The sequence below is a fragment of the Mizuhopecten yessoensis genome, unplaced genomic scaffold (assembly GCF_002113885.1).
Source record: "Mizuhopecten yessoensis strain PY_sf001 unplaced genomic scaffold, ASM211388v2 scaffold716157, whole genome shotgun sequence".
NCBI lineage: Eukaryota > Metazoa > Mollusca > Bivalvia > Pectinida > Pectinidae > Mizuhopecten > Mizuhopecten yessoensis.
In genome coordinates, this window is record NW_018479976.1 from 127,451 (window position 1) to 139,967 (window position 12,517).

Genomic DNA, 12,517 nt, shown 5'->3' on the forward strand with positions numbered 1-12,517 from the left:
ACATATAACAGATTACCTCTGCATGTAATATCACTAGTGGACTACCCCTATAACAGTTTATCTTTGTAATATATCACTAGTTGACTTTCCCTAGAACTGTTTACCTCTGTCTGTGATATCACTAGTGGACTTTCCCTAGAACTGTTTACCTCTGTCTGTAATATCACTAGTGGACTCTCCCTAGAACAGTTTACCTTTGTCTTTAATATCACTAGTGGACTCTTCCTACTAGTGGACTCTCCCTAGAACAGTTTATCTTTGTAATATATCACTAGTTGACTTTCCTTAGAACAGTTCTAGGAAGGGTCGACTAGTGATATATTACAGACAGAGGTAAACTGTTATATGGAGAGTCCACTAGTGATATTACAGACAGAGGTAAACTATTTTAGGGAGAGTCCACTACTGATATTACAGGCAGAGGTAAACTGTTCTAGGGAGAGTCCACTAGTGATATTACAGACAGAGGTAAACTGTTCTAGGGAGAGTTCACCAGCGATATATTACAGATAGAGGTAAACTGTTATAGGGAGAGTCCACTAGTGATATAACAGACATAGGCGGTTATAGGGAAATTCCACTAGTGATATTACAGATAAAAGTAAGCTGTTCTAGGATGAGTCAACTTGTGATATTAGACAGACAGAGGTAAACTGATCCAGGATGAGTCAACTTGTGATACTACAGACAATGCAGGCTTTTTTATAAACAATAAACCTGTATAGAGAGAGGAGCCGCTGGTGCTATTATAAACTTAGTACATAAGTATGGCTTTGTAAAGACTCAAACCGCTTACTAAGGTGGTTGATATGATTAAGAACATCACTAAGAAACTAAGAAAACAAGTTAATTTACTTCCTTTTAAGTGAGTTATCCCAGTTTATTTGCTGTTCGGAAGATTACTTTATCATTTGGTACAAGGGAGAATACTCAGTCACAAACATACAAGGGAGGTCACTCTGCTAGATCAGTAAAAGGGAGGTCACTCTGCCAGGTCTTCACATATTGAATTGTGCATTGTTCATATAACGTGCGTATTAAAGAAATATTTGTTAAATTTAACCTGTAAAAGATAACAGTTTAGAATGTAAAAATGGCGATATTGAACGTTGAACTATCATGGATTAGCAGAAGTATGTGAATAATTAAACGTGGTAGGATATTATCCTATCCTATCAGCAACATAACATGATGTCTACTGGACAACAAGGAAAGTCACGATTCGAAATGTTAAAAGAAATAATCCCGAATTCCGGGAATATATGAGGGCGATTCTAGACGAAGCCTAAACGATTCTCTGAAAGTCTAAACACTTCACATTGTCACCGAATCTATCAAAACTTTTGTATACCTGAGTGTTAACCATTGACAACTCTGTGCCCTACTGGGATAAACAACTTGTATTGTCTTATATCCGGATTGTCATGACTATCTGCCCGTGTGATTAGTTTAACCATGCAACTATCATTTCTACAACCCCAGTAGGAATAATAATTACTAGACTTAGGTCAAAAGTAGGGGGCACGTGCGTTGGTGATATCCCCATTGGATCCGCCTCTGGTTGCAGGCACTGACTTTTGGTATGTTTCCCTCGCTGTTTTTCCTTTTGTAGGGGTCTTCCCTGATACAATTACAAAGAGCACGTGAGCTTACCTGGTCTTGTCGACTGGCTCCCTTAGTCTTGCCATATTAGCTAACGCTATGCTTTTAATATTCTCCAGGACATTCTCAAAGTATTTGTCGGAGTGGAAATAAACCTATGAAAGACAAAAATCCAAATTATCAAACTAATAAAGCAAGAGGTATAGTCAACGTGAACACTTTTACATGTAACAAATAGTTTAGTTAAGCGATAGGATAGTGGTATTTGGTGTTTTCAGATTCTATGACATCATATATAATCATCTTAAACTGTCCAGGATGGTCTGTTATTGTACAGACGGTCAGAAAGATCATATAGTTATTGCACGGAAGGTCATAGAGATCAAACAGCTATTGTATGGACGGTCAAACAGATCAAAAAGTTATTGTACAGACGGTCAGAGAGATTAAACAGTTATTGCACGGAAGGTGTAATCGATCATAAGTTATTGCACAGAAGGTCAGATAGACTAAACAGTTTTTGCACGGACTCTGCTGTATCATTGAGGATATAGGACGGGTGTTAGATACTTACATTTCTGTAGTCGTCGTCAAGTGCTGTATCATTGAGGATATAGGACGGGTAACCAATCTTTTCCACGATGGCGTCAGCCTAACCACGAACACAGTGATGATGAGAACACCATTGTTATAAAAATATCACAGCACCACACTAATGTATCGTATCTCAGTGTTCCTAATATTGATCATTTCTAAGAAGAAAAATCCCGATGGACCAAATGTGTAATATATGGCAAACAAATTCTCCTTTTTTCCCCGAAATATTAAGATAGTTAACGTTTAGGGTTTTAGATGTATTTTTTAAAATAAATAATCACGATTCCTCATTGGGTCATTCCGCTTGGCATTTCCTGTTTACTTACTGCAATTCTTTAACTGACGCCAAGTAACAAAAACCTGTTTGGAGAGTATTTTTAACTGACGCCAAGTAACAAAAACCTGTTTGGAGAGTATGTTCACTCATTTCTTCATTTCAACAAATTTCATTGGACAAAAAATTGCACAATAGGATGAGACAACAGGCTTAGCCTATATAAGTCTTCTCCTATCCGGTATAGATTGACAAGAAGCATAAATTTAGTACATAGATCAACAAGACACACTCATATACCCTTACAAACATATAGGATAGAACATTCAATCAAGTTACAAATATAAGAGAGAAAAGAAACATTATATGATGACATTTGAAAACTTATAATATCCTTTCTTAGCAAATCATATATATGTTTGTACACTCAAGTTCAAGTTCAAGTTCAAGTTCTTTATTACTTTAAGTCGGTTGACTTATCAGTCATAACATATATACAAAACAATACAGAGACAACATACAATATGATACACACACACATACACACACACACACACACACACACACACATACACAATTCAACTTTTATTTGACAACTTATTGGATAACTATACTTTACAATAAATTACAAATTACGTATATGTATTGTGCAATCAACACTCATTATCACTCCCACATCATTATTGTGCATTCAACAATCATTAACGCTCTCACATCATCATCATCATCATCATCATCATCACCATCCTCTTCATCATCATCATCATCATCATCATCATCATCATCAGCATCATTAACATCTGACATTAACTACAACAACACTCAGACCACCCTCCATAACACGCATACACCCTCACATACACACATAATAAATATGCATTCACACACACACACACACAAGCCCTTACTCAAAAGCATATTAATTAAATAACTTATAAAAATTATAAAATAAATATATATACAAACCCGAAGAGCCCTGTGAAGGCTGAAAGCAGCTAGTTTGTTAGTCGGTCGTTAATCTTATTTTTTCTATACATATAAATATATATATAAGAGGCAATGAAAACAGTTCTAATTAAATCTGTTAGCAGCAGAAATGTAATGTTGAACTTTAGAGAGAATAGATAAATTATCATCAGTAGAAAGATTAGCATTACTAGATGTAAGAAGATCAACAGATGAATATCCAAAATGATTAGTGATGTCAGTCATGACATGTCTATAGTTAGTATACCTCATTACTCCTTACCTTTTCCTCCGCTACTTTGCGTGTATACTCGTCCATCCACACAACATCATGGAGAAGCTCGTTGAAAGCGATTCTGATGTCGTGTATCATGTCGAGGGCCTTTCGGAAGAATAACAGGTTTGCACATATATACCAGATATTGTTTGGAAATGTTGAAACGATATACTCTATAAAACAAAGACATTTTATTTCTACCTACCCGATCAGTGTATTCAAAGAACTATTTGAAAAGCCTCTAAGCAACCGGTGAAAATGAAATTGCGCATTGATGTTTTAGCTATTAAAGAATGAAGTAAAAGTGCTATGCCAAGTATGTTTGGTTCAGGTACTGGACACTTCAAATCCAATAAATAACTCGAAAGTCTTATTCGATGTACGCATCATTTAACACGAGAACATGGTAAATCTTGAAGGTCACATGCTGACGTCACAATCAAATAGTAAAAATTCTGAAGAGAACTCAGTTTTCGAGATCGTTTTTATAGACGTACATTATATGGGCGTTCTTCAATATTAAACAAGTTGAATGAAATTAAGGCCAGCTTGGATACAATTCAGAGTTATGAGGAGGTTATTCATAACCGCCTATATTGACCCACTAAACTGCATGTGTTTTTAAGGAGCCTTTCATCACCACTATGACGTATCGTGTAACACTGAAACTGCTTCTAAATACAACTGTCACAAACCTAGTACAATGTTGATAAGTAGGTCACGGCGACCTTCTCTATCGGCTTACAGGGTCAACAATAAACTCTGATTTGTGGCCAAAATACACAAAAGGACCTATATAAGTAGTGGTTTTTCACTGGCAATACCTGGAAAATGGATTAACGTTGTAATATCTCATATACTAGTCCACAGACAGCAGCTGTTTATGAACCATTTTATACTTTCCTAAGTTTGTTTGAGGTAACACATTTTGCTACTGATGAATACACCAACAACTAGATATATCTTGTGTAAAATAAAGAAAGAAAGAAAAAAAAGTGACCCCTGCTCCTCCAACGCCATCCATGTGTCTCTAAACAAGGCTAGAAAGTTACTAAATTCGAGTTTGCATTATCATCGTAAGGTCCTTATGTGTAGTTAGAGTATATTGTTGGCGCAATTAAGTCGATATAGGATAAATACACCCTGAAGTACTTTTCAAATTATGAGTTAGTTTTTTGTCAGTTTTATTAAATGCAGCTTTATTGTTCAATACTAAATTCAAAATTAAGCAGAAAGGTTTGAAAAATAACATGAAGCCTTTTATGAATTTTCTTATCCAATTTCCCCCTTACATCTTCAAATGGTCTCCAAGGTGACCTTTACTTAATGTCATGGCATATGGGCATTATCCCAAAGTCTATTTTTGCAAAAAATTAAAACGTGTTGGTGACCGATACCAGAACGCCCAAACTGGCATCCATCTTTCTGGATCGTCGGTACGTATAATGGGGTTAACGTGTAATTATTGGTTAACCACACTGGTCACGTGATAATTCGATTGCCTTTCACGTGACTATTAGCCTACCACGTTCTTGGCCAGTTCGTCGAAGTGTTGCTGTACGAACAGTCGGCCCACTGCATTCCCCATGTTGTCGTTGACGTAGCTAACACAGTCTCGCCATCTGGACCGCTCCACTTCCGATCCGTATATTTGCTAGAATGAAACGTTAACATTTTGCAATACACTGAGCATACCGCCACATATACTGTAAACAAAATCCCCGTGGCTAATTAACAGCAAACAAGAAACAAACTGTACATGATTTCACTCTAGCATTGTGAACTAGGTTTGTTTGTTTGAGGTTTACCGTACTCACAACAGCCAGGGTTATATGGGGACAGGTGCCAAGGGAGACAACAGCCAGGGTTATATAGGGACGGGTGCCAGGGGAGACAACAGCCAGGGTTATATAGGGTCGGGTGCCCAGGGAGACAACAGCCAGGGTTATATAGGGACTGGTGCCAAGGGAGACAACAGCCAGGGTTATATAGGGACGGGTGCCAAGGGAGACAACAGCCAGGGTTATATGAGAAAGGGTGCCTAGGGAGACACCGCCTGAAACAGAAAATAGATAGGAAAGAGGGAAGACAAGTAACACAAGATCCCAAGTGTTGTAATGAGGAGCAACTCAAGTTTTGTCCCTTCCAGTTGTAAAAGACACGGAAAAAACCCTCCGATTCTGCAGGAAGGCACATTAGTCGCCTTTTACGATACACATTCCCCGAACTTGCACGGAATTACTTAACTTAGTGGTCTTTGTCAAGAGTGGCTATATCTATCTTGATTTCACGTTTACAAACTATTTGGTTAAGACAACGAAGATAACCAAAGAATTTCTCTTGTCCAAACTAATAAACTTCTCATTAAATACTCTGGGTAATCATCTGTTCAAGCCACAACGTTTACCAATGAATTTCCTGTAACAATGTGCTATAATCATTATTTCTTTACTATGTGAATGCTTAAAAGACAAAGCTATGCTTGTCAAAATACCTAATTAAAGGTGGCTTAATTAAAAACAAAAGGGGGGGGGGGGGATGTCTGTTAAATGACTAAAGTTAAAGGATCCCCCCACTACTGCTGAAATCTGAAACTAAGTGTTGAAAACTGTGTTCTCTAGAATGGGTATAACCCTGATACATCCGTCGTCATATCACTCTGGCTGTTCCAAGGACGTTAAACCATAAAAAAACCACCCAAAAATCTCTGATTTAATCCGGAACGAAATACGTATAATTTTAAAAATTAGAGAATACTTTGCGGGATTTATATGAAAAATAATAGGATGAAAGAAATAAAATATCAACAAGAGTGTCTATATCATATTATATGTTACCTACCCGACGGTATTCCCTTCTCAAGTCTCTGTATTCTGTGTAATCACTCTATTAGATATTACCTACCCGACGGTATTCCCTTCTCAAGTCTCTGTATTTTGTGTAATCACTCTATTAGATATTACCTACCCGATGGTATTCATTCCGCAGATCTCTGTATTTTGTTAGATATTACCTACCCGATGGTATTCTTTCCGCAGATCTCTGTATTTTGCTGGTAAATTCATCATACGGTTCATCATTATCCTCCATATCAGGTAGTTTGCTAATGTCCTGCAAATAAACCAACACAGAACATAATCTTTACAAATTTAGTGAAGAGACATTTGTTGTAAATAGACCTCAAACTCATTATAAAATTAAAGATTGATGAAGTCGATCCCAGCGAAATACGAATAGTCGAATAAGTCTAGGTCAAAGGTTAAGGCGGCTGTCTAGGAATTTCAATCACTGTAAACATTGGTATCAGCCATAAGATCATGATTTGCACGATCGTTTAAGTGCTGCCCTTTGTTGGTCGACATGTTTTGTTCCCGTTTCCCTCTAGGGCCCTACCCATTTCCTCCAAAGCAAACAACAACCTTAACATTTTTGGAAACCTTCCTGTTTGGATGTTCCATGCTAAATAAAGGTCCAACTTACACGCAATTAAATAGTAATAACGTAATGATCAACACCCTATATTTCATCATCACTGTCTTAACCCTCTGTTTCCTTATCCCTTCGCCAAGGGTGGCTTCATGCTGACTGAGGGAGTAAGGTGAACTCTTATTTCCCCCTTTTGGCTGAGCCCAGGGGCCACATCCCTTTATTTATATAAAGTATATTTCCTATAACAAAGCGAAATCGTTTCTGGATAAGAAGTATTCTAAACAAAAAGTTGACGACGGATGGACGGACGCCAAGACACGCCAAAAGCTTATAGCTAACATGCCACTTCAGGCCAAATGAGATTAAAACTGATGATGTATTGGAATCAAAATCGTGATCACCAAACGATATCTGTGAGTAAATGTAAACAGTTAACCTAATTAGTAAACACATGGTGACACGATGATGTAATAACAGCCGGTCGAGATCACGTCGTTCGTGACAGACTGAGGTTATCCTATGATAGAATATGATAATTGGCACACTCTTCTACGTCTATCCACTTAATGAAGTAGGACATTAATACGTGAAGGAACACATAATTAGAGTAATTAGATTGCGTAACGGAATCAATAATTGTCAGCGTGCTGGTTAAATGCATGATATATCACTGTCCTTAGTAACATGTTTAAGCCCACGAGTTCACAGCCTCTGTCTGAACACTGTATACCGATAGTGACATGTTTTAACCCACGTGTTCGCAGCCTCTGTCTGAACACTGTATACCGATAATTACATGTTTTAACGCACGGGTTCACAGCCTCTGTCTGAAAACTGTATACCGATAGTAACAGTTTTTAACCCACGTGTTCGCAGCCTCTGTCTGAACTCGTGGGTTTAAACAGACAGAGGCTGTGAATTCGTGGGTTTAAACATGTCACTATTGTATACAGTGTTCAGACAAAGGCTCTGAACTCGTGGGCTTAAACATGTTATCGGTATACAGTGTTCAATTCATTAATGACAATGATCATTCCGTCAGTACGATCATTGTCATTAATGTATTGTGTCGTCATAACGTCAGTACGATCATTGTCATTAATACTGTATACCGATAGTTGCATGTTTAAACCCACAAGCTCACAGCCTCTGTCTGAGCACTGTATACCGATAGTGACATGTTTAAACCCAAAAGTTCACAGCCTCTGTCTTAACACTGTATTCCAATAGTAACATGTTTTAACCCACGTGTTCACAGCCTCTGTTTGAACACTGTATTGTCTGAACACTGTATACCGATAACATGTTTAAGCCCACGAGTCCACAGCCTCTGTCTGAACAATGTAAACCGATAGTTACATGTTTACACCCACGAGTTCACAGCCACTGTCTGAACACTGTATACCAATAATAACATGTTTAAACGAACGTGTTCACAGCTTCTGTCTGAACACTGCATACCAATAGTAACATGATTAAACAGACAGAAGCTGGGAACTCGTGCGTTAAAACATGTAACTATTGGTATACAGTGTTCAGAGAGAGGCTGTTAACTCCAGGGTTTAAAGATGTTGCTATTGGTATAAATCGTTCAGACACAGGCTGGGCACTCGGGCGTTTAAACATGTTACTATTGGTATACAGTATTCAGACAGAGGCTATGAACTTGTGGGATTAAACATGTTACTATTGGTATACAGTATTCAGACAGAGTCTGTAAACTCGTGGGTTTAAAAATGTAACTATCGGTATACAGAGTTCAGACCGAGGCTGTGAACCCGTGCGTTACAACATGTAATTATCGGTATACGGGTTTAAACATGTCACTATTGGCATACAGTGTTCAGACAGTGGCTGTGAACCCGTGCGTTAAAACATGAAATTATCGGTATACAGTGTTCAATTCATTAATGACAATGATCATTCCGTCAGTACGATCATTGTCATTAATGTATTGTTTCGTCATACCGTCAGTACGATAATTGTCATTGATGTATTGTGTCGTCATACCGTCAGTACGATAATTGTCATTGATGTATTGTGTCGTCATAACGTCAGTACGATCATTGTCATTAATGAATTGTGTCGTCATACCGTCAGTACGATCATTGTCATTAATGAATTGTGTCGTCATACCGTCATCATATGATCATTGTGCTTCTGTCTGTTTAAACCCACGAGCTCACAGCCTCTATCTGAACACTGTATACCGATAACATGTTTAAGCCCACGAGTTCACAGCCTCTGTATGAACACTGTATACCGACAGTTACATGTTTAAACGCACGTGTTCACAGACTCTGTCTGAGCACTGTATACCGATAGGAACATGTTTAAACCCACAAATTCACAGCCTCTGTCTGTTTAAACCCACGAGTTCACAGCCTCTGTCTGAACACTGTATACCGATATTTACATGTTTAAACCCACGAGTTCACAGACTCTGTCTGAACACTGTATACCGATAGTTACATGTTTAAACCCACGAGTTCGCAGACTCTGTCTGAACACTGAATACCAATAGTGACATGTTTAAGCCCACGAGATCACAGCCTCTGTCTGAACACTGTGTACCGGTAGTAACATGTTTTAACCCACGTGTTGAGAGCCTCTGTCTGAACACTGTATACCAATAGTAACATGTTTAAACACACGAGCTCACAGCCTCTGTCTGAACACTGAATACCGATAGTAACATGTTTTAACCCACGTGTTGAGAGCCTCTGTCTGAACACTGTATACTAATAGTAGCATGTTTAAACGCACGAGTTGACAGCCTCTGTCTGAACACTGTATACTAATAGTAACATGTTTTCACAGCCTCTGTCTGAAAACTGTATACCAATAGTAACATGTTTAAACCCAGGAGTTCACAGCCTCTGTCTGAACACTATATTCCAATAGTAACATGTTTAAACCCACAAGTTCACAGCCTCTGTCTGAACACTATATACCAATAGTAACACGTTTAAACCCACGAGTTCACAGCCTCCGTCTGAACACTGTATACCGATAGCAACATGTTTTAACCCACGTGTTCGCAGACTCTGTCTGTACACTGTATACCAATAGTGACATGGTTTGACCCACGAGTTCGCAGCCTCTGTCTGAACGCTGTATACCGATAGTTACATGTTTACACCCACGAGTTCACAGCCTCTGTCTGTTTAAACCCACGAGTTCACAGACTCTGTCTGAACACTGTATACTAATAGTAATATGTTTTAACAGCCTCTGTCTGAAAACTGTATACCGATAGTTACACGTTTTAACCCACGTGTTCGCAGACTCTGTCTGAACACTGTATACCGTAACATGTTTAAACCCACGAGTTGACAGCCTCTGTCTGAACACTGTATTCCAATAGTAACATGTTTAAACTCACGAGTTCGCAGCCTCTGTCTGAACACTGTATTCCAATAGTAACATGTTTAAACCCACGCGTTCACAGCCTCTGTCTGAACACTATATACCAATAGTAACATGTTTAAACCCAGGAGTTCACAGCCTCTGTCTGAACACTCCAATAGTAACATGTTTAAACCCACAAGTTCACAGCCTCTGTCTGAACACTATATACCAATAGTAACACGTTTAAACCCACGAGTTCACAGCCTCCGTCTGAACACTGTATACCGATAGTTACATGTTTAAACCCACGAGTTTACAGACTCTGTCTGAACACTGTATACCTATAGTGACATGTTTAAGCCCACGAGTTCACATCCTCTGTCTGAACACTGTATACCTATAGTGACATGTTTAAGCCCACGAGTTCACAGCCTCTGTCTGTTTAAACCCACGAGTTCTCAGCGTCTGTCTGAACACTGTATACCGATAATTACATGTTTTAACGCACGGGTTCACAGCCTCTGTCTGAAAACTGTATCCCGATAGTAACATGTTTTAACGCACGAGTTCAAAGCCTCTGTCTGAACACTGTATACAATAGTGACATGTTTAAACCCACGAGTTCACGGCCTCTGTCTGAACACTGTATACTAATAGTGACATGTTTAAGCCCACGAGATCACAGCCTCTGTCTGAACACTATATACCAATAGTAACACGTTTAAACCCACGAGTTCACAGCCTCTGCCTGAACACTGTATACCAATAGTAACATGATTAAACGCACGAGATTACAGCCTCTGTCTGAACACTGTATACCGATAGTAACATGTTTTAACCCACGTGTTCACAGCCTCTGTCTGAACACTGTATACTAATAGTAACATGTTTAAACGCACGAGTTGACAGCCTCTGTCTGAACACTGTATACCAATAGTAACACGTTTAAACCCACGAGTTCACAGCCTCTGTCTGAACACTGTATACCGATAGCAACATGTTTATACCCACGAGTTTACAGCCTATGTCTGAACACTGTATACCAATAGTAACATGTTTAAACCCACGAGCTCACAGCCTCTGTCTGAACACTCCAATAGTAACATGTTTAAACCTACGAGTTCACAGCCTCTGTCTGAACACTGTATACGAATAGTAACATGTTTAAACCCACGAGTTCACAGCCTCTGTCTGAACACTGTATACCAATAGTAACATGTTTAAACCCACGAGCTCACAGCCTCTGTCTGAACACTGTATACATATTGTACCAAATGTAGTCAGTTAAATACTGTCTAAGTAATCCTTTAACACTAGTATTCACAGAAACAAGAGTACTGCTATATTTGTGAAAAACGTCTTAACGATGGGTCATAATGCCTATTTTTGTTTTCATCATACCGTCAGTACGCTCATTGTTATTAATGTATTGTGTCGTCACACCGTCAGTACGACCATTGTCATTACTGTAATGTGTCGTCATACCGTTTAATAAGTTGTGTAGTCATAACGTCTGTACGATCATTGTTATTAATGAATTGGGTCGTCATAACGTCAGAACGATCATTGTCATTAATGTATTGTGTCGTCACACCCCCCCTACGACCATTGTCATTACTGTAATGTGTCGTCATACCGTTTAATAACTTGTGTAGTCATAACGTCAGTACGATCATTGCCATTAATCTATTGTGTCGTCATATCGTCAGTACGATCAGTTCATTTATTGTATTGTGTCGTCACCCCGTCAGTACGATCATTGTCATAAATGTATTGTGTCATCATACCGTCAGTACGATCATTGTCATTAATGTATTGTGTCGTCACACCGTCAGTACGACCATTGTCATTAATGTAATGTGTCGTCATACCGTTTAATAAGTTGTGTAGTCATAACGTCAGTACGATCATTGTTATTAATGAATTGTGTCGTCATAACGTCAGAACGATCATTGTCATTAATGTATTGTTTCGTCATACCGTCAGTACGATCATTGTCATTAATGTATTGTTTCGTCATA

At 38.6% G+C, this 12,517-nt stretch overlaps 1 protein-coding gene across 1 annotated transcript in view; it reads right to left on the reverse strand.

Annotated features, from left to right (window-relative positions):
* Positions 1 to 12,517, reverse strand: part of LOC110441883 (neprilysin-like) — a 97,469-nt gene that overhangs the window by 20,895 nt on the left and 64,057 nt on the right. The window contains exons 11-15 of the mRNA XM_021485168.1: positions 6,734 to 6,827; positions 5,242 to 5,370; positions 3,723 to 3,821; positions 2,177 to 2,254; positions 1,654 to 1,757 (exon numbers count right to left, since the gene is read on the reverse strand). Of these exons, the coding sequence (XP_021340843.1) occupies positions 1,654 to 1,757; positions 2,177 to 2,254; positions 3,723 to 3,821; positions 5,242 to 5,370; positions 6,734 to 6,827 (504 nt within the window). The remainder of the gene's footprint in view (positions 1 to 1,653; positions 1,758 to 2,176; positions 2,255 to 3,722; positions 3,822 to 5,241; positions 5,371 to 6,733; positions 6,828 to 12,517) is intronic.